Below are 21,008 nucleotides of genomic sequence, written 5' to 3'. Positions count from 1 at the left end.
TGGGAATAATGATGTCCGACGACCTAACGTTTAGGGAGCATAACCAAGCAAATATTACATCACCCAGAAAAATGAGAGGTTGGATTACGAGAACTTTCAAGTCCAGAGATCCCACCATAATGGTTGTACTCTTCAAGTCACTTGTGTTGTTCCGTCTTGAGTACTGCTCAGTACTCACTTCCCCCTTCAGAGCAGGAGAGATTGCTGAAATAGAGGGAATACAGAGAACATATACGGCACGCATAGACGAGATAAAGCACCTAAATTATTGGGATCGTCTCAAAGCTCTCCAAATGTACTCACTAGAAAGGAGACGAGAGAGATACCAAATAATATACACATGAAAAATACTGGAGGGACAGGTCCCTAATCTACACAGTAAAATAACGTACTGGAGTGAACGATATGGAAGAAAATGCAGAATTGAACCAGTGAAGAACAGAGGTGCCATAGGCATAATCAGAGAACACTGTATAAACATCAGAGGTCCGCGGTTGTTCAACACCCTCCCAGCGACTATAAGAAATATTGCCGGAACAACCGTGGACATCTTCAAGAGGAAGCTGGACGGTTTTCTAAGAGCGGCCTGCGGGCCGCTCCAAGCAACAGCCTGGTGGACCACCCGGTGTTGGTGTTGTCACCCGCGGGGGCTGGCGTCACCTCTGGTGTTGTCACCCGCGGGGGCTGGCGTCACCTCTGGTGTTGTCACCCGCGGGGGCTGGCGTCACCGCGGGGGCTGGCGTCACCGCGTGGGCTGGCGTCACCGCGGTATTGTCACCGCGGTAAACAACGCCAGCCGCACTTTTACACTCGCGGTGTTTCTCATCATTAAGCATTTTACACTACATATCAAAGAGCCTTTATCCGCGGTGGTGTGTGAGCCGCTATATCCAGCCATTGTGGCGGGCCCGGGGTTCCTGGTACCTCTCATCAAGACAGCCTTGTGTATTGCCTCGTCCCAGAATGGTGTCCCCCCTCCCCCCCGTCACACCACGTCAACAGGCAAGGGGGGGGGGAGAGGGAGACGGGAGACAAAACTCTGCAGATGTTTACCTCAAGAGTGACAGTAAGGGAGGGTATAATAACCTTACTTTCTTAAGGTGGGTGTCAGTGTAGGTTAAGTTTACCATCAAGTGTACAATATAAAGGGAACCCCACGGGGTGGGGGGGGGGACGGGCGGTCTTGGCACCAGGCAGTGTACTGGAGCCAGGCACCGTACTGGAGTCAGGCACTGTACTGGAGCCAGGCACTGTACTGGAGCCAGGCACTGTACTGGAGCCAGGCACTGTACTGGAGCCAGGCACCGTACTGGAGCCAGGCACTGTACTGGAGCTAGGCACTGTACTGGAGCCAGGCACTGTACTGGAGCCAGGCACCGTACTGGAGCCAGGCACTGTACTGGAGCCAGGCACTGTACTGGAGCCAGGCACTGTACTGGAGCCAGGCACCGTACTGGAGCCAGGCACTGTACTGGAGCCAGGCACCGTACTGGAGCCAGGCACTGTACTGGAGCCAGGCACTGTACTGGAGCCAGGTACTGTACTGGAGCCAGGCACTGTACTGGAGCCAGGCACTGTACTGGAGCCAGGCACTGTACTGGAGCTAGGCACTGTACTGGAGCCAGGCACTGTACTGGAGCCAGGCACTGTACTGGAGCCAGGCACTGTACTGGAGCCAGGCACTGTACTGGAGCCAGGCACTGTACTGGAGCTAGGCACTGTACTGGAGCCAGGCAGTGTACTGGAGCCAGGCACTGTACTGGAGCCAGGCACTGTACTGGAGCTAGGCACTGTACTGGAGCCAGGCACTGTACTGGAGCCAGACAGTGTACTGGAGCCAGGCAGTGTACTGGAGCCAGGCACTGTACTGGAGCCAGGCACTGTACTGGAGCCAGGCACTGTACTGGAGCTAGGTAGTGTACTGGAGCCAGGCACTGTACTGGAGCCAGGCAGTGTACTGGAGCCAGGCACTGTACTGGAGCCAGGCACTGTACTGGAGCCAGGCACTGTACTGGAGCCAGGCACTGTACTGGAGCCAGGCACTGTACTGGAGCCAGGCACTGTACTGGAGCTAGGCACTGTACTGGAGCCAGGCAGTGTACTGGAGCCAGGCACTGTACTGGAGCCAGGCACTGTACTGGAGCTAGGCACTGTACTGGAGCCAGGCACTGTACTGGAGCCAGACAGTGTACTGGAGCCAGGCAGTGTACTGGAGCCAGGCACTGTACTGGAGCCAGGCACTGTACTGGAGCCAGGCACTGTACTGGAGCTAGGTAGTGTACTGGAGCCAGGCACTGTACTGGAGCCAGGCAGTGTACTGGAGCCAGGCAGTGTACTGGAGCCAGGCAGTGTACTGGAGCCAGGCAGTGTACTGGAGCCAGGCACTGTACTGGAGCTAGGTAGTGTACTGGAGCCAGGCAGTGTACTGGAGCCAGGCAGTGTACTGGAGCTAGGCACTGTACTGGAGCCAGGCACTGTACTGGAGCCAGGCACTGTACTGGAGCCAGGCACTGTACTGGAGCTAGGTAGTGTACTGGAGCCAGGCAGTGTACTGGAGCCAGGCACTGTACTGGAGCTAGGCACTGTACTGGAGCTAGGCACTGTACTGGAGCCAGGCAGTGTACTGGAGCCAGGCAGTGTACTGGAGCCAGGCAGTGTACTGGAGCCAGGCAGTGTACTGGAGCCAGGCAGTGTACTGGAGCCAGGCAGTGTACTGGAGCCAGGCAGTGTACTGGAGCCAGGCAGTGTACTGGAGCCAGGCAGTGTACTGGAGCCAGGCACTGTACTGGAGCCAGGCAGTGTACTGGAGCTAGGCACTGTACTGGAGCCAGGCAGTGTACTGGAGCCAGGCACTGTACTGGAGCTAGGTAGTGTACTGGAGCCAGGCAGTGTACTGGAGCCAGGCACTGTACTGGAGCCAGGCACTGTACTGGAGCTAGGCAGTGTACTGGAGCCAGGCAGTGTACTGGAGCCAGGCAGTGTACTGGAGCCAGGCAGTGTACCGGAGCCAGGCAGTGTACTGGAGCCAGGCAGTGTACTGGAGCCAGGCAGTGTACTGGAGCTAGGCACTGTACTGGAGCCAGGCAGTGTACTGGAGCCAGGCAGTGTACTGGAGCCAGGCAGTGTACTGGAGCTAGGCACTGTACTGGAGCCAGGCACTGTACTGGAGCGGACACGGAACGGACAAACCTTCACATATACCCCGGCTAAAGAAACTTAAATCATGACTTTGCATGAAGAGCCAAATATACGTGTAACTCTTGCTACGATTGACTTGCTTATGGTATATTGATCACGACATCCAGGATCCCCAACACCCACCATGGTGCCCACACGGGCCCCAACACCCACCATGGTGCCCACACGGGCCCCAACACCCACCATGGTGCCCACACGGTGCCCAACACCCACCATGGTGTCCACACGGGCCCCAACACCCACCATGGTGCCCACACGGTGCCCAACACCCACCATGGTGCCCACACGGGCCCCAACACCCACCATGGTGCCCACACGGGCCCCAACACCCACCATGGTGCCCACACGGTGCCCAACACCCACCATGGTGCCCACACGGGCCCCAACACCCACCATGGTGCCCACACGGTGCCCAACACCCACCATGGTGCCCACACGGTGCCCAACACCCACCATGGTGCCCACACGGTCCCCAACACCCACCATGGTGCCCACACGGTCCCCAACACCCACCATGGTGCCCACACGGTGCCCAACACCCACCATGGTGCCCACACGGGCCCCAACACCCACCATGGTGCCCACACGGGCCCCAACACCCACCATGGTGCCCAGACGGGCCCCAACACCCACCATGGTGCCCAGACGGGCCCCAACACCCACCATGGTGCCCACACGGGCCCCAACACCCACCATGGTGCCCACACGGGCCCCAACACCCACCATGGTGCCCACACGGGCCCCAACACCCACCATGGTGCCCACACGGTGCCCAACACCCACCATGGTGCCCACACGGGCCCAGGTAACCGCCTTTACAAACTCGTGTAAGGAATTATATAGATCCTTGAACACTACCTATGTCAGACCAGCCCTGGAGTATGCGGCCCCAGACTGCAGTAGACGAAGTTGGAGAACGTTCAGAGGTATGCCACTAAGAGGCAGAAAGAGAGAAGAGCTCGGGGAGACATGATCATCACATACAAAATTTTCAAGGGACTTGATTGGGTAATTAAGGATGGATTATTTGACACGGGAGGTACACGAACAAGGGGACACAGGTGGAAGCTGAGTGCCCAAATGAGCCACAGAGCTATTAGAATGATTTTCTTTCAGTGTCAGAGTAGTTAGTAAATGGAATGCATTAGGCAGTGATGTGGTGGAGGCTGACTCCATACACAGTTTCAAATGTAGATATGATAGAGCCCAGTAGGCTCAGGAATCTGTACACCAGTTGATTGACAGTTGAGAGGCGGGACCAATGAGCCGAAGCTCAATCCCCGCAAGCACAACTAGGTGAGTACAACTAGGAGGGAACATACACCATACTGTCCACACTACCCCTCACCACACTTCCCGTGGGTTTAACATGATGTGATCATAGTATAGTGTTATGATGTGATCATAGTATAGTGTTATATGGTAGACTGTGGTGTGAGCCTCGGAGTTACTGCAACACGGCGGAGGGAAAACTCCCGTCTCGGGGCTGTTAAATATACGGCATCAGTGTGCGCTTTTTATCCATGGATAATTGCCAGCGAGGATAAGCCAGGTAGTTTTATCCAGGACATGGATTGACGCTGTTGGTGTGTGTGTGTGTGTGTGTGTGTGTTTACTAGTTGTGTTTACTAGTTGTGTTTTGCGGGGGTTGAGCTTTGCTCTTTGGGCCCGCCTCTCAACTGTCAATCAACTGTTTACTAACTACTTTTTTTTTTCCACACCACACACACACACCCCAGGAAGCAGCCCGTGACAGCTGACTAACTCCCAGGTACCTATTTACTGCTTGGTAACAGGGGCACTTAGTGTGAAAGAAACTTTGCCCATTTGTTTCTGCCTCGTGCGGGAATCGAACCCGCGCCACAGAATTACGAATCCTGCGCGCTATCCACCAGGCTACGAGGCCCCCAAGGCCCGGGACCCTACGAGGCCCCCATGTGTGTGTGTGTGTGTGTGTGTGTGCGTGTGTGTGTTGGAGTGGTACAACAATTATTGGTCGGTCGTTCAGTAATGGGACCAAAAATTCGGCCCATCATATCCACGTTCCTGAAAATAAAGGAGATGGAGAGGTTTCGGTCCGTCCGGGACTATTATCAAGTCATATCTAGAACGGACCGAAACGTCATATTCTTGGTGTCACCTAATGGAAAGTTGTACAGCCTAGAGAGTTCTATCCCAGCCTTGATGGCGGACAGGGGGTAGTGCCCGTCCTCATCTTGAAAGATGTGATCTTGATGATCCACATAAGGGATAGTGAGAGTTATAGAGACAAAGGACCAAGGAAGTGTAGTGACGCGCGACAGACGGGACCTGGGGGTTCCAAGTCCTATACAATCTCAACAGGAACACTTCACCGGAAGGCTTCAACAGGACCACGCCCGGCAAGAGGTACCGGTCAATGGCAGGAAGCTGCTGTTATCTCCCTCGACACGTCAGCTGAACTTTCATCACAAGCTGGGGTGGGGGGGTTCAATTCGATCAAGAATTTGTTGAACTTGAACCTTTGTTCAATGAGGCGTGCTCACCAGCCCTACGATACACAACAGTTCAGGCAGAAGGGGCAGTGGAACACTACCGTCTGACGGATTTAAGAATATTGTTATGGTCACTTTTGAAGTAGGAATAATTTACACAAAGTTTATAGTTTTTAAGTATCCGACGTACATGGATTCTGAATTTTTGCATCTTAGCAGTGAAAGTGTTATGTGGTCTAAGAGGAATATTTTATGTGGTGAAAAACAAAGTCAGATTGTTGCCTTGTTAAAGGCAGAGGCTCCAGAAAGAATTGTTGTGCAAGGACTAGGATACAGGAACGTGACAATATATTGCGGTGCCTAAACTAAAGGAGAACAATTCTTGCTATCTTGCTGCAGTTATTGAGGCATCCACAATGGTGGTTCGTGTCTCTGTTCCCATGAAGCCCCGTGTGAGAGATTCCAAGCCGGCTCCCACAGCCAGGGTAAACGAGGCTCCGAGTGGAGGCAGGATCGTACAGTAGGAACAAGAAAGAAGCCGTGGAGAGAGAACGATAGTCACCGTGACCCCTGAGGTGCTGAGTAGCGTGGTGACCTCTGAGGTGCTGGGCAGCGTGGTGACCTCTGAGGTGCTGGGCAGCGTGGTGACCTCTGAGGTGCTGGGCAGCGTGGTGACCTCTGAGGTGCTGGGCAGCGTGGTGACCTCTGAGGTGCTGGGCAGCGTGGTGACCTCTGAGGTGCTGGGCAGCGTGGTGACCTCTGAGTTGCTGGACAGCGTGGTGACCTCTGAGGTGCTGGGCAGCGTGGTGACCTCTGAGGTGCAGGGCAGCGTGGTGACCTCTGAGGTGCTGGGCAGCGTGGTGACCTCTGAGGTGCTGGGCAGCGTGGTGACCTCTGAGGTGCTGGGCAGCGTGGTGACCTCTGAGGTGCTGGGCAGCGTGGTGACCTCTGAGGTGCTGGACAGCGTGGTGACCTCTGAGGTGCTGGGCAGCGTGGTGACCTCTGAGGTGCAGGGCAGCGTGGTGACCTCTGAGGTGCTGGGCAGCGTGGTGACCTCTGAGGTGCTGGGCAGCGTGGTGACCTCTGAGGTGCTGGGCAGCGTGGTGACCTCTGAGGTGCTGGGCAGCGTGGTGACCTCTGAGGTGCTGGGCAGCGTGGTGACCTCTGAGGTGCAGGGTAGCGTCGTGACCTCTGAGGTTGGTACACACATCTTGGAATACCTCAAAAAGTCGGAGAAGAGGGTTGAAACTCTACAAAAGTTTGTTGTGGCAAACAGGGGGAGTGTAGTGGGGGAGTGTAGTGGGGGGAGTGTAGTGGGGGAGTGTAGTGGGGGGAGTGTAGTGGGGGAGTGTAGTGGGGGGAGTGTGTAGTGGGGGGAGTGTGTAGTGGGGGGAGTGTGTAGTGGGGGAGAGTGTAGTGGGAGGGAGTGTAGTGGGAGTGAAAAAGAGGGAGAAGGAAGTAAGAGGAAGGCGTATCACTGAAGGAAGAGTATCGGGAACATGAACTACCCACTAATGATGGCACAGTGTTCAACCCAATGTAGTGCAAAATATTGAAACAAAAAGCTAAGGAAAAACAGTTTACAAAACTGGACGTTGAAGACATAGTTGCAAATTGCGTGACGTTGGTACACAAGTGTTGTGCAAGGAGCGGTGTTAAGGTGTCAAGAATGGTGTCCAGGTGGCCGGTGCTTCTCCCTCAACTCTCACACTCCCGCAAAATTAATTAAGAGTCTGAAAACTCGTCATGGAAGTAAATAGAAGCAATAACTACTACATCAATGTTCCATTCCTCCCATGGGGGTGTTATATGTTTTTTTGGCAATACAATACATTTGTTAAAGGCCTCGTAGTTTGTAACTAGAATATAATGATCTCATATACCCTCTCTCATTATACTTTACCTTACATTGTTTATTTCTTTCCAGTTCTTGAAGTGAGAGGATTAATTTCTTATGCCCCCCCCTCATTAATCTAATCGTCGAAGCTACTTTTATCTCTGAAATTCTGCTTCCAATACTTTTTAACCATCCTCTTGATCTCAATCACAACATTTCTTGGGCATCCTAAGATTATTCTCGTGGTTTCATTTTGTACTTTCTCCAACTTGTTGAGTCTACATTAACCAAATTAATAAATGGGAACTAAATTCCATTAAAACTTATTACGAAACAATAAACTAACGGAACGCGACTTCACACCAGAGAAAAGACGGATCACGGGAAACATGATGACGACATGCAAGATTATAAGGTGAATTGGTCAAAACAAACAGAACACAAAGAGTAACAGTCAACCATATAAAATCGAGTCCAAGCTCAGTACCTCAGGGTACAGTCCTTGCACCACTGCTTTCCCTTATTCTAATATCAGATATAGACTCAAATACAAGGCACAACTTCGTATCATCCTTTGCAGATGACACAAAAATCAGCATGAAAATTACCTCTGCTGAAGACATTGAAAAATTACTAGCAGATATTAATAAAGTTTTCGACTGGGCAGCAGAAAGTAAATTCCAGGTACTCAGGTAAGGTAAAAATGAGGACCTTAAACATAATACAGGATACAAAACACAATCAAATTTGCTCATAGTAGGAAAGCAACATGTAAAGGATTTGGGAATAATGATGTCTGACGACCTAACGTTTAGGGAGCATAACCAAGCAAATATTACATCACCCAGAAAAATGATAGGATGGATTACGAGTACTTTCAAATCCAGGGATCCCATCACAATGGTTGTACTCTTCAAGTCACTTGTGTTGTCCTGGCTTGAGTACTGCTCAGTACTCACTTCCCCCTTCAGAGCAGGAGAGATTGCTGATATACAGGGAGTACAGAGAACACATACGGTATACAGAGACGCGATAAAGCATCTAAATAATAATTGGGATCGTCTCAAAGCTCTCCAAATGTACTCGCTAGAAAGGATACGAGAGAGATATCAAATAATATATACATGGAAAATACTGGAGGGTCAGGTCCCTAATCTGCACAGTAAAATATCAACATACTGGAGTGAACGATATGGAAGAAAATGTAGAATAGAACCAGTGAAGAGCAGAGGTGCCATAGGCACAATCAGAGAACACTGTATAAACATCAGAGGTCCGCGGTTGTTCAACGTCCTCCCAGCGACTATAAGAAATATTGCCGGAACAACCGTGGACATTTTCAAGAGGAACCTAAATTGTTTCCTTCAAGGAGTGCCGGACCAACCGGGCTGTGGTGGGTATGTGGGCCTGCGGGCCGCTCCAAGCAACAGCCTGGTGGACCAAACTCTCACAAGTCAAGCCTGGCCTCAGGCCGGGCTTGGGGAGTAGAAGAACTCCCAGAACCCCATCAAGCAGGTATATGTGGGTCTGCGGGCCGCTCCAAGCAACAGCCTGGTGGACCAAACTCTCACAAGTCAAGCCTGGCCTCGGGCCGGGCTTAGGGAGTAGAAGAACTCCCAGAACCCCATCAACCAGGTATATGTGGGCCTGCGGGCCGCTCCAAGCAACAGCCTGGTGGACCAAACTCTCACAAGTCAAGCCTGGCCTCGGGCCGGGCTTAGGGAGTAGAAGAACTCCCAGAACCCCATCAACCAGGTATATGTGGGCCTGCGGGCCGCTCCAAGCAACAGCCTGGTGGACCAAACTCTCACAAGTCAAGCCTGGCCTCGGGCCGGGCTTGGGGAGTAGAAGAACTCCCAGAACCCCATCAACCAGGTATCAACCCGGTCCAGGAAAAGAAGCTAGAGAAGCACTGGTGAACGGCAGGAACACCAGTAACGAGGTAACGTGGAAGGAAACTACATAGCTAAATTAACCACAAATGTCGGGAAGAACTTTAGATAAAGAATTACAAGTACAAAGGGAAGGGAACTATCTGAGGAAAGCGTCAAGCCACTACGACTATATAGCACTTAGAAGGGGTCAAGATAATGATTTGGGATGGGACGGGGGGTGGGGAAGGAATGGTGCCCAACCACTTGGACGGTCGGGGATTGAACGCCGACCTGCATGAAGCGAGACCGTCGTTCTACCGTCCAGCCCAAGTAAATTAACACACAGTTTCTTAAGTATAAATATGAACATAAGAACGTCCAGAAATATGACACGAAAATGTTAACAGACATGGAATCGAATCGCCATGGCCGGACTGGGGCACATGATCACGTCGTGTAAGATACTAAGGAGCAGAAGTGTGTCTTAATATGTGAAATGAGAAAACATAACTGGAAGCTGAAGACTAGTTACTTCACAATGACTGGGGGAAGTACTCATCTATATATGGAGAGTGAACAGTGACTCCAGGAAGTACTCAGCCAGCGTGGAGAGTGAACAATGACTCCAGGAAGTACTCAGCCAGCGTGGAGAGTGAACAGTGACTCCAGGAAGTACTCAGCCAGCGTGGAGAGTGAACAGTGACTCCAGGAAGTACTCAGCCAGCGTGGAGAGTGAACAATGACTCCAGGAAGTACTCAGTCAGCGTGGAGAGTGAACAATGACTCAGGGGAAGTACTCATCCAGCGTGGAGAGTGAACAATGACTCAGGGGAAGTACTCATCCAGCGTGGAGAGTGAACAATGACTCCGGGAAGTACTCAGCCAGCGTGGAGAGTGAACAGTGACTCAGGGGAAGTACTCATCCAGCGTGGAGAGTGAACAATGACTCAGGGGAAGTACTCATCCAGCGTGGAGAGTGAACAGTGACTCAGGGGAAGTACTCAGCCAGCGTGGAGAGTGAACAGTGACTCAGGGGAAGTACTCATCCAGCGTGGAGAGTGAACAGTGACTCCAGGAAGTACTCAGCCAGCGTGGAGAGTGAACAGTGACTCAGGGGAAGTACTCATCCAGCGTGGAGAGTGAACAGTGACTCCAGGAAGTACTCAGCCAGCGTGGAGAGTGAACAGTGACTCCAGGAAGTACTCAGCCAGCGTGGAGAGTGAACAAACACTCCAGGAAGTACTCAGCCAGCGTGGAGAGTGAACAGTGACTCCAGGAAGTACTCAGCCAGCGTGGAGAGTGAACAGTGACTCCGGGAAGTACTCAGCCAGCGTGGAGAGTGAACAGTGACTCCAGGAAGTACTCAGCCAGCGTGGAGAGTGAACAGTGACTCCGGGAAGTACTCAGCCAGCGTGGAGAGTGAACAGTGACTCCAGGAAGTACTCAGCCAGCGTGGAGAGTGAACAATGACTCCAGGAAGTACTCAGCCAGCGTGGAGAGTGAACAGTGACTCCGGGAAGTACTCAGCCAGCGTGGAGAGTGAACAATGACTCCAGGAAGTACTCAGCCAGCGTGGAGAGTGAACAGTGACTCCGGGAAGTACTCAGCCAGCGTGGAGAGTGAACAGTGACTCCAGGAAGTACTCAGCCAGCGTGGAGAGTGAACAATGACTCCAGGAAGTACTCAGCCAGCGTGGAGAGTGAACAGTGACTCCGGGAAGTACTCAGCCAGCGTGGAGAGTGAACAGTGACTCCAGGAAGTACTCAGCCAGCGTGGAGAGTGAACAGTGACTCCGGGAAGTACTCAGCCAGCGTGGAGAGTGAACAGTGACTCCAGGAAGTACTCAGCCAGCGTGGAGAGTGAACAATGACTCCAGGAAGTACTCAGCCAGCGTGGAGAGTGAACAGTGACTCCGGGAAGTACTCAGCCAGCGTGGAGAGTGAACAATGACTCCAGGAAGTACTCAGCCAGCGTGGAGAGTGAACAGTGACTCCGGGAAGTACTCAGCCAGCGTGGAGAGTGAACAGTGACTCCAGGAAGTACTCAGCCAGCGTGGAGAGTGAACAATGACTCCAGGAAGTACTCAGCCAGCGTGGAGAGTGAACAGTGACTCCGGGAAGTACTCAGCCAGCGTGGAGAGTGAACAATGACTCCAGGAAGTACTCAGCCAGCGTGGAGAGTGAACAGTGACTCCGGGAAGTACTCAGCCAGCGTGGAGAGTGAACAATGACTCCAGGAAGTACTCAGCCAGCGTGGAGAGTGAACAGTGACTCCAGGAAGTACTCAGCCAGTGTGGAGAGTGAACAGTGACTCCAGGAAGTACTCAGCCAGCGTGGAGAGTGAACAGTGACTCCAGGAAGTACTCAGCCAGCGTGGAGAGTGAACAGTGACTCCAGGAAGTACTCAGCCAGTGTGGAGAGTGAACAGTGACTCAGGGGATGTACTCAGCCAGTGTGGAGAGTGAACAGTGACTCAGGAGATGTACTCAGCCAGTGTGGAGAGTGAACAGTGACTCCAGGAAGTACTCAGCCAGCGTGGAGAGTGAACAGTGACTCCAGGAAGTACTCAGCCAGCGTGGAGAGTGAACAATGACTCCGGGAAGTACTCAGCCAGCGTGGAGAGTGAACAGTGACTCCAGGAAGTACTCAGCCAGCGTGGAGAGTGAACAATGACTCCGGGAAGTACTCAGCCAGCGTGGAGAGTGAACAGTGACTCCAGGAAGTACTCAGCCAGCGTGGAGAGTGAACAGTGACTCAGGAGATGTACTCAGCCAGTATAAACCCTTTAATTAATACCATAGCCATTTAGGTTGTGTAATAAAATAATGATAATTAATAAAAATACAAATCCAATAATCGCGAAAAAAAAGGATGATGAAATATCGTCTTGTGTCGTTTTTCCCAACATTTTGCTCGTGTTTGAGCAAGATAAACAGAGAAAAAGAAATTAAAGCAACCTGGGAAAGCAATAAAGAGGAAATATTGTTCAACAAACGATGGACAAAGTTCAACAAAGTGCACGTCTCGTGGGTTGTGGAAATTATCGTACGTCTGACAACCTCGCGACGAGCTTCTTGTTACTCAAATGATCGTACGTGTAGCGACCTCTGGCAACCGCGGTGCGGCGCCCAACTTGCCAATTTGTAAATCAAGCGCAAATTTGTTTTACGAAAAAGAAAAAATTACATTTGAGTGCCGCTTGAATACGCATGATGCATTAAAACAAAGGTGTTGACAAGACTGCTCACAAATGTTCAGTGTGCAGCAGTGCTTAATTCACTGTGGGGTTGAAGCAGCGGTGTAGATTACCTAATTCTGTTTTACGTTGAAAATTCAGTCAGTGAAAAGGTAATTTGTTCTTTTTTGTGTCACGGATAAATAGTATATTTTGTCATGGATGGTCATTATTAATTATCATAGTGAAATGTGGCGGTAGTTACACACACACACGCACACACGCACACACACACACACACACACACACACACACACACACACACACACACACACACACACACACACACACACACACACACACACACACACACACACACAAAGTCTCCAGAAGTAATACATCAACTTGCATCATTAGCAAAAAGTAAAACTTTTATTGCTGTTGAGAGAAACCCAAATAACACAAAAAGTAAAGAATGAGAGCTAGAGGTGAGGAGTGTAGGCAAGACAGGTGTGTGAGAGGTGCAAGGCCGCGCTCCTCTCTCACCCTGGGGCTACATTCACGAAAGCACTTACGCAAGCACTTACGAACTTGTACATCTTTTCTCAATCTTTGGCGGCTTTGTTTCCAATTATTAAACAGTTAATGAGCTCCGAAGCACCAGGAGGCTGTTTATAACAATAACAACAGTTGAATGGGAAGTTTTCATGCTTGTAAACTGTTATTAAATGTAACCAAAGCCGTCAATGATTGAGGAAAGATGTACACGTTCGTAAGTGCTTTCGTGAATCTGGTTCTTATCAACAGAGGCCAAATGCTCGTTAAACTACCCGTTCAATCCCCTGTTTATAGATGAAAAACGGTTTACACACGACTCTCAACTGATGTTCGGGCATGTCTGGAGCAGTGTGTCTCCGCTGACCGCCTGTGCTCGACTGACAATGTTGTAAATGCTTCATCCACCTGCTTCATATGAGAATAATCGCCAACAGAACTCAGACACCTGACCGAACGTTCGCTTCTTTTAATGCAGTTTTAACACAGTATACCACGTTGTTTTAGTACAGTATACGAGGCTGTTCTAATACAGTATACCACGTTGTTTTAGTACAGTATACGAGGCTGTTCTAATACAGTATACCACGTTGTTTTAGTACAGTATACGAGGCTGTTCTAATACAGTATACCACGTTGTTTTAGTACAGTATACGAGGCTGTTCTAATACAGTATACCACGTTGTTTTAGTACAGTATACGAGGCTGTTCTAATACAGTATACCACGTTGTTTTAGTACAGTATACGAGGCTGTTCTAATACAGTATACCACGTTGTTTTAGTACAGTATACGAGGCTGTTCTAATACAGTATACCACGCCGTTATAAAACAGCATACCACGATGGTTTAATACAGTATACGGCGCTGCTTTAATGCAGTATATGACAATTATTTTAATACCGTATACAAAGTTTTAATACAAGTATATGAGGGTGTTCCCTGAACCCGACGCTGACCGCGGTAGTGGCCAAGATCAGCACCAACAACACCCGCAGACCCACACTGAGAGCGGCCTTCACCACGGTCATCCCAGCGACCCACGCCAAAGAACACGGCCTTAACTACGCCAGAATTACGCTTCCACCCGCCCACATGACCAAGGAACGATACACGGAGCTCCGCCAGTGCTTCAAGTGCTACCGGTACTCCCTCTACACCAGTAAGTGCAGAGATGCAGCCTCTGCGCCCAGGAGCATCACTACGCAGCCTATACATCCTCCCACCGACTCTGCAATGGCCCGCACACTGCAGTTTCACCTGACTGTCTCCACTGGCAGGAGGAAATAGAAAAGATGGCGGCAAGCACCACCTCACCTCAGCTAGCCAACCCACTTACGTCCGCTTTCCCGGCCATGCCCGAGAACACTGGGGAAGCTGCTGCTACCTCACCACCGCTTGGTCCCTCACCTTCGAGCTCACAACCACGACCCAAGCCTGCAGTTGCCACCAACAACACCCTCCTTCCGGTACTTTTACACCTCGCTGACAAATTGGCAGGCAACGACGTCAACCTGTACGTCCACACCATCAACAGGCTGCTCACCGCAAATGGACTTCCGACGGTGACGGTACCAGGAGACCTTCTCCCAGCTCCTCCACCTGCGGCCAGCCCGCCGTCCGACCCCGCAACACGACCCACAACCAGTCCGGTACGACAGGGACGCCACCCACCCTGGCTGCCCCTGCCAACGAAGACACCACATCCAAAGACGCCACTACCACTACCGCGTTCTACAACAACTACACGTTAGTGGCACAAACGACCCGAAGCTTTCACGACCAACACTAGGAGGCTCTCCAGAGCCGCCACCGACGTCGACGAGAACGGCCTTGTGACCGAAGACGACGACGAAAACAAAAATACTTGCCATATGCTGTTCATTCCGCCCAGCGAGGTCAATGGCATCGCCCCACACACCAGACGACAGTTGGCCCACAGATGTAACAAGTAAATCAGCCAGAAAAAATACCCGCACCCAAGTATGTCCACACCCACACCATGAACGTCTCCGCTAATTGTGCTTCGGCTCCTTGGTCCCGCCTCTCAACTGTCAATCACCCGGTGTATAGATTCCTGTTGGAAGGTGATGAGACACAGCGCTCTTGACTTATCTTGGGGCACAGTTATTTCATCACTTAAACATGGTAGGAACGGACAGAGTATCATGAGTGTGTGTGTGTGTGAAGCCTGGTGGTGGAGTGGTCGCGGTGCTGGACACCTAGTGGCATGCTAACTTCACCGTCCCGGTAGTAATCCTTGTCGGGTTATTAACGTTCACAATTGGCATGTGTCATCTGGAACCCTGGGTTACATGTAATATTTTAAACAATATAAACAAAAACAATGTTTTCTGAATATTTGGTCTGTTTCAGCATTCATTCAAGCTTTGGGAATTCATGATTCAGTTTTCTTGCGAGTTTACAAGAAGCAAAACATGAATGGTAATAAATATACACAATAACACGATGAGTGGCAACACTCTCCCAGCCAATCACCAGCCACAGAACCTCCCGCTGTTGCCGTCATGATTTTTACACGCCAATAATATACTAATTGCTTTTTATAGTATAGTGATCATTAATGGGGAAATTGTTATTAAATTTGTTGAAATATATGTATATTGAGAAATTTCCATAAAACTGTGTGATACTGGTCGCGGTCTGGTCGAGTCCCCTATAGTGACGTGTTTACATAAAGTGGAAGGTAGAAAGTGTGTGTATTTGTGTAATATATCTGTGGGAAAACCACATTTACAAATTAAAGAATGTTGAGCGCGTCTTCGGCTGTCTTGGCCTTTTTCAGAGCAAGACAGAATATTGTGTGTGTGTAATATTATATATATATATATATATATATATATATATATATATATATATATATATATATATATATATATATATATATATATATATATATATATTATTAAATATGACCGAAAAAGTAAGATTAATAATTCTAACACGAATTTTCTCAATCTTTCGTACATTACGCTTCACTGTTGGAGGTAAATAAAAAATCACTTCTCCAAAATTCATTTTTATTTCTAGTCTGACGCGACACGGGCGCGTTTCGTAAAACTTATTACATTTTCAAAGACTTCACAAATACACAACTGATTAGAACTTACGTATCTCTGATTTTATATCTACATTTGAGTGAGGTGGGAGGGGTGATGTGGCATTAACACAAGACAGAACAAGAGGGGATATTAATAGGGTATTAAAAGTATCAACACAAGACAGAACAGAAACAATGGGTATTGAATAGAAGTGTTTGTAGAAAGCCTATTGGTCCATATTTCTTGATGCTTCTATATTGGAGCGGAGTCTTGAGGTGGGTAGAATATAGTTGTGCAATAATTGGCTGTTGATTGCTGGTGTTGACTTCTTGATGTGTAGTGCCTCGCAAACGTCAAGCCGCCTGCTATCGCTGTATCTATCGATGATTTCTGTGTTGTTTACTAGGATTTCTCTGGCGATGGTTTGGTTATGGGAAGAGATTATATGTTCCTTAATGGAGCCCTGTTGCTTATGCATCGTTAAACGCCTAGAAAGAGATGTTGTTGTCTTGCCTATATACTGGGTTTTTTGGAGCTTACAGTCCCCAAGTGGGCATTTGAAGGCATAGACGACGTTAGTCTCTTTTAAAGCGTTCTGTTTTGTGTCTGGAGAGTTTCTCATGAGTAGGCTGGCCGTTTTTCTGGTTTTATAGTAAATCGTCAGTTGTATCCTCTGATTTTTGTCTGTAGGGATAACGTTTCTATTAACAATATCTTTCAGGACCCTTTCCTCCGTTTTATGAGCTGTGGAAAAGAAGTTCCTGTAAAATAGTCTAATAGGGGGTATAGGTATTGTGTTAGTTGTCTCTTCAGAGGTTGCATGGCTTTTCACTTTCCTTCTTATGATGTCTTCGATGAAACCATTGGAGAAGCCGTTATTGACTAGGACCTGCCTTACCCTACAGAGTTCTTCGTCGACTTGCTTCCATTCTGAGCTGTGGCTGAGAGCACGGTCGACGTATGCGTTAACAACACTCCTCTTGTACCTGTCAGGGCAGTCGCTGTTGGCATTTAGGCACATTCCTATGTTTGTTTCCTTAGTGTAGACTGCAGTGTGGAAACCTCCGCCCTTTTCCATGACTGTTACATCTAGAAAAGGCAGCTTCCCATCCTTTTCCGTCTCGTAAGTGAAACGCAGCACGGAACTCTGCTCAAATGCCTCCTTCAGCTCCTGCAGATGTCTGACATCAGGTACCTGTGTAAAAATGTCGTCAACATACCTGCAGTATATGGCCGGTTTCAAGTTCATGTCGACTAAGACTTTTTGCTCGATGGTACCCATGTAGAAGTTTGCAAACAGGACACCTAGGGGAGAACCCATGGCGACCCCATCTACTTGCTTATACATGTGCCCATCCGGGCTCAAGAAGGGTGCCTCTTTAGTACAAGCTTGGAGTAGTTTCCTCAGAATACTTTCTGGCATGTCAAGAGGAGTACAGGCTGGATCACGATACACATGCCAGAATCCTCTTGACATGCCAGAAAGTATTCTGAGGAAACTACTCCAAGCTTGTACTAAAGAGGCACCCTTCTTGAGCCCGGATGGGCACATGTATAAGCAAGTAGATGGGGTCGCCATGGGTTCTCCCCTAGGTGTCCTGTTTGCAAACTTCTACATGGGTACCATCGAGCAAAAAGTCTTAGTCGACATGAACTTGAAACCGGTCATATACTGCAGGTATGTTGACGACATTTTTACACAGGTACCTGATGTCAGACATCTGCAGGAGCTGAAGGAGGCATTTGAGCAGAGTTCCGTGCTGCGTTTCACTTACGAGACGGAAAAGGATGGGAAGCTGCCTTTTCTAGATGTAACAGTCATGGAAAAGGGCGGAGGTTTCCACACTGCAGTCTACACTAAGGAAACAAACATAGGAATGTGCCTAAATGCCAACAGCGACTGCCCTGACAGGTACAAGAGGAGTGTTGTTAACGCATACGTCGACCGTGCTCTCAGCCACAGCTCAGAATGGAAGCAAGTCGACGAAGAACTCTGTAGGGTAAGGCAGGTCCTAGTCAATAACGGCTTCTCCAATGGTTTCATCGAAGACATCATAAGAAGGAAAGTGAAAAGCCATGCAACCTCTGAAGAGACAACTAACACAACACCTATACCCCCTATTAGACTATTTTACAGGAACTTCTTTTCCACAGCTCATAAAACGGAGGAAAGGGTCCTGAAAGATATTGTTAATAGAAACGTTATCCCTACAGACAAAAATCAGAGGATACAACTGACGATTTACTATAAAACCAGAAAAACGGCAACCCTACTCATGAGAAACTCTCCAGACACAAAACAGAACGCTTTAAAAGAGACTAACGTCGTCTATGCCTTCAAATGCCCACTTGGGGACTGTAAGCTCCAAAAAACCCAGTATATAGGCAAGACAACAACATCTCTTTCTAGGCGTTTAACGATGCATAAGCAACAGGGCTCCATTAAGGAACATATAATCTCTTCCCATAACCAAACCATCGCCAGAGAAATCCTAGTAAACAACACAGAAATCATCGATAGATACAGCGATAGCAGGCGGCTTGACGTTTGCGAGGCACTACACATCAAGAAGTCAACACCAGCAATCAACAGCCAATTATTGCACAACTATATTCTACCCACCTCAAGACTCCGCTCCAATATAGAAGCATCAAGAAATATGGACCAATAGGCTTTCTACAAACACTTCTATTCAATACCCATTGTTTCTGTTCTGTCTTGTGTTGATACTTTTAATACCCTATTAATATCCCCTCTTGTTCTGTCTTGTGTTAATGCCACATCACCCCTCCCACCTCACTCAAATGTAGATATAAAATCAGAGATACGTAAGTTCTAATCAGTTGTGTATTTGTGAAGTCTTTGAAAATGTAATAAGTTTTACGAAACGCGCCCGTGTCGCGTCAGACTAGAAATAAAAATGAATTTTGGAGAAGTGATTTTTTATTTACCTCCAACAGTGAAGCGTAATGTACGAAAGATTGAGAAAATTCGTGTTAGAATTATTAATCTTACTTTTTCGGTCATATTTAATAATATATGTCTACAGGAAAGACTGCTACCAAAATATACTAATATATATATATATATATATATATATATATATATATATATATATATATATATATATATATATATATATATATATATATACATATATATATAATATATATATATATATGACAGTGTCAGACCACGGAGGAAAATTGAAACAGGAATTTCCTTAAGTACTTTCGTATATAAATACATCTTCAGAAGGAGTGAAGAATACATCTTCACTCCTTCTGAAGATGTATTAATATACGAAAGTACTTAAGGAAATTCCTGTTTCAATTTTCCTCCGTGGTCTGACACTGTCACATTTTTAATCACGTGTTTATTTTCGTGATATACACACACACACACACACACGCATATATATATATATATATATATATATATATATATATATATATATATATATATATATATATATATATATGTGTGTGTGTGTCGTACCTAATAGCCAGAACGCACTTCTCAGCCTACTATGCAAGGCCCGATTTGCCTAATAAGCCAAGTTTTCATGAATTAATGTTTTTTCGACTACCTAACCTACCTAACCTAACCTAACTTTTTCTGCTACCTAACCTAACCTATAAAGATAGGTTAGGTTAGGTAGGGTTGGTTAGGTTCAGTCATATATCTACGTTAATTTTAACTCCAATAAAAAAAAAATGACCTCATACATAATGAAATGGGTAGCTTTATCATTTCATAAGAAAAAATTAGAGAAAATATATTAATTCAGGAAAACTTGGCTTATTAGGCAAATTGGGCCTTGCATAGTAGGCCAAAAAGTGCATTCTGGCTACTAGGTACGACATATAATATATATATATATATATATATATATATATATATATATATATATATATATATATATATATATATATACGCAGTCTTTCCTGTAGACATATTATTAAATATGACCGAAAAAGTAAGATTAATAATTCTAACACGAATTTTCTCAATATTTCTTATGGTTCTTTTCACTGTTGATGGTAATTGAAAACTCAGTTCTCCAAAATTCATTTTTATTTCTAGTCTGACGCGACACTTGAACGCTTTCGTAATAATTTATTACATTTTCAAAGACTGTAGTTTACACACACACAACTATAACCTGCAAACACTAATACAGATTTCTTACTATGCTATAATTTGAATTTGAAAACGTCCATAGAGCTGGCAAGCAGGGGATGGAAGAACGGGGCGAGGCTGCAGAACGGGGCGAGGCTGCAGAACGGGGCGAGGCTGCAGAACGGGGCGAGGCTGCAGAACGGGGCGAGGCTGCAGAACGGGGCGAGGCTACTATGCTATAATTCAAACGGCTTTTAATTTTATATACCTGCATTTGGGTGAGGTGATATGTTACAACAGTTTTGGATGAGGTGAAAAGAAACTTTCAACACAAGATAGAACACGAAATATTGGGTAAAGTTAAAGGGGGAAGAATGGAAGTAAATGCAAAGGGCCTATTGGCCCATATTTCTTGATGCTTCTATATTGGTGCGGAGTCTTGAAGTGGGTAGAATATAGTTGTGCATTAATTGGCTGTTGATTGCTGGTGTTGACTTCTTAATGTGTAGTGCCTCGCAGATATAAAGCCGCCTTCTATCGCTGTATCTATCGATGATTTCCGTGTTTTTTGTTAAGACTTCTCTGGTGATGGTCTGGTTGTGGGAAGAGATTATATGTTCCTTAATGGAGCCCTGTTGCTTATGCATCGTTAATCGCCTGGAAAGATATATTGTTGTCTTGCCTATATACTGAGTTCTTTGAGGCTTACAGT

The 21,008-nt window shown here is 47.8% G+C and overlaps 2 protein-coding genes across 8 annotated transcripts in view; both read left to right on the top strand.

Moving 5' to 3' along the window:
* Positions 1-4,029, top strand: part of LOC138349950 (protein LIAT1-like) — a 5,918-nt gene extending 1,889 nt beyond the window's left edge. Inside the window, exon 2 of the mRNA XM_069299952.1 lies at positions 3,306-4,029. Coding sequence (XP_069156053.1) covers positions 3,306-4,029 — 724 coding nt within the window. The remainder of the gene's footprint in view (positions 1-3,305) is intronic.
* LOC123755953 (COMM domain-containing protein 4) overlaps positions 1-21,008 on the top strand; it is a 209,806-nt gene that overhangs the window by 69,893 nt on the left and 118,905 nt on the right. The gene's annotated exons all lie outside the window — the stretch shown is intronic.

This window comes from Procambarus clarkii, chromosome 43 (genome assembly GCF_040958095.1).
Source record: "Procambarus clarkii isolate CNS0578487 chromosome 43, FALCON_Pclarkii_2.0, whole genome shotgun sequence".
Taxonomy (NCBI): Eukaryota; Metazoa; Arthropoda; class Malacostraca; order Decapoda; family Cambaridae; genus Procambarus; species Procambarus clarkii.
This window is presented reverse-complemented; position numbering and strand designations above follow the sequence as displayed.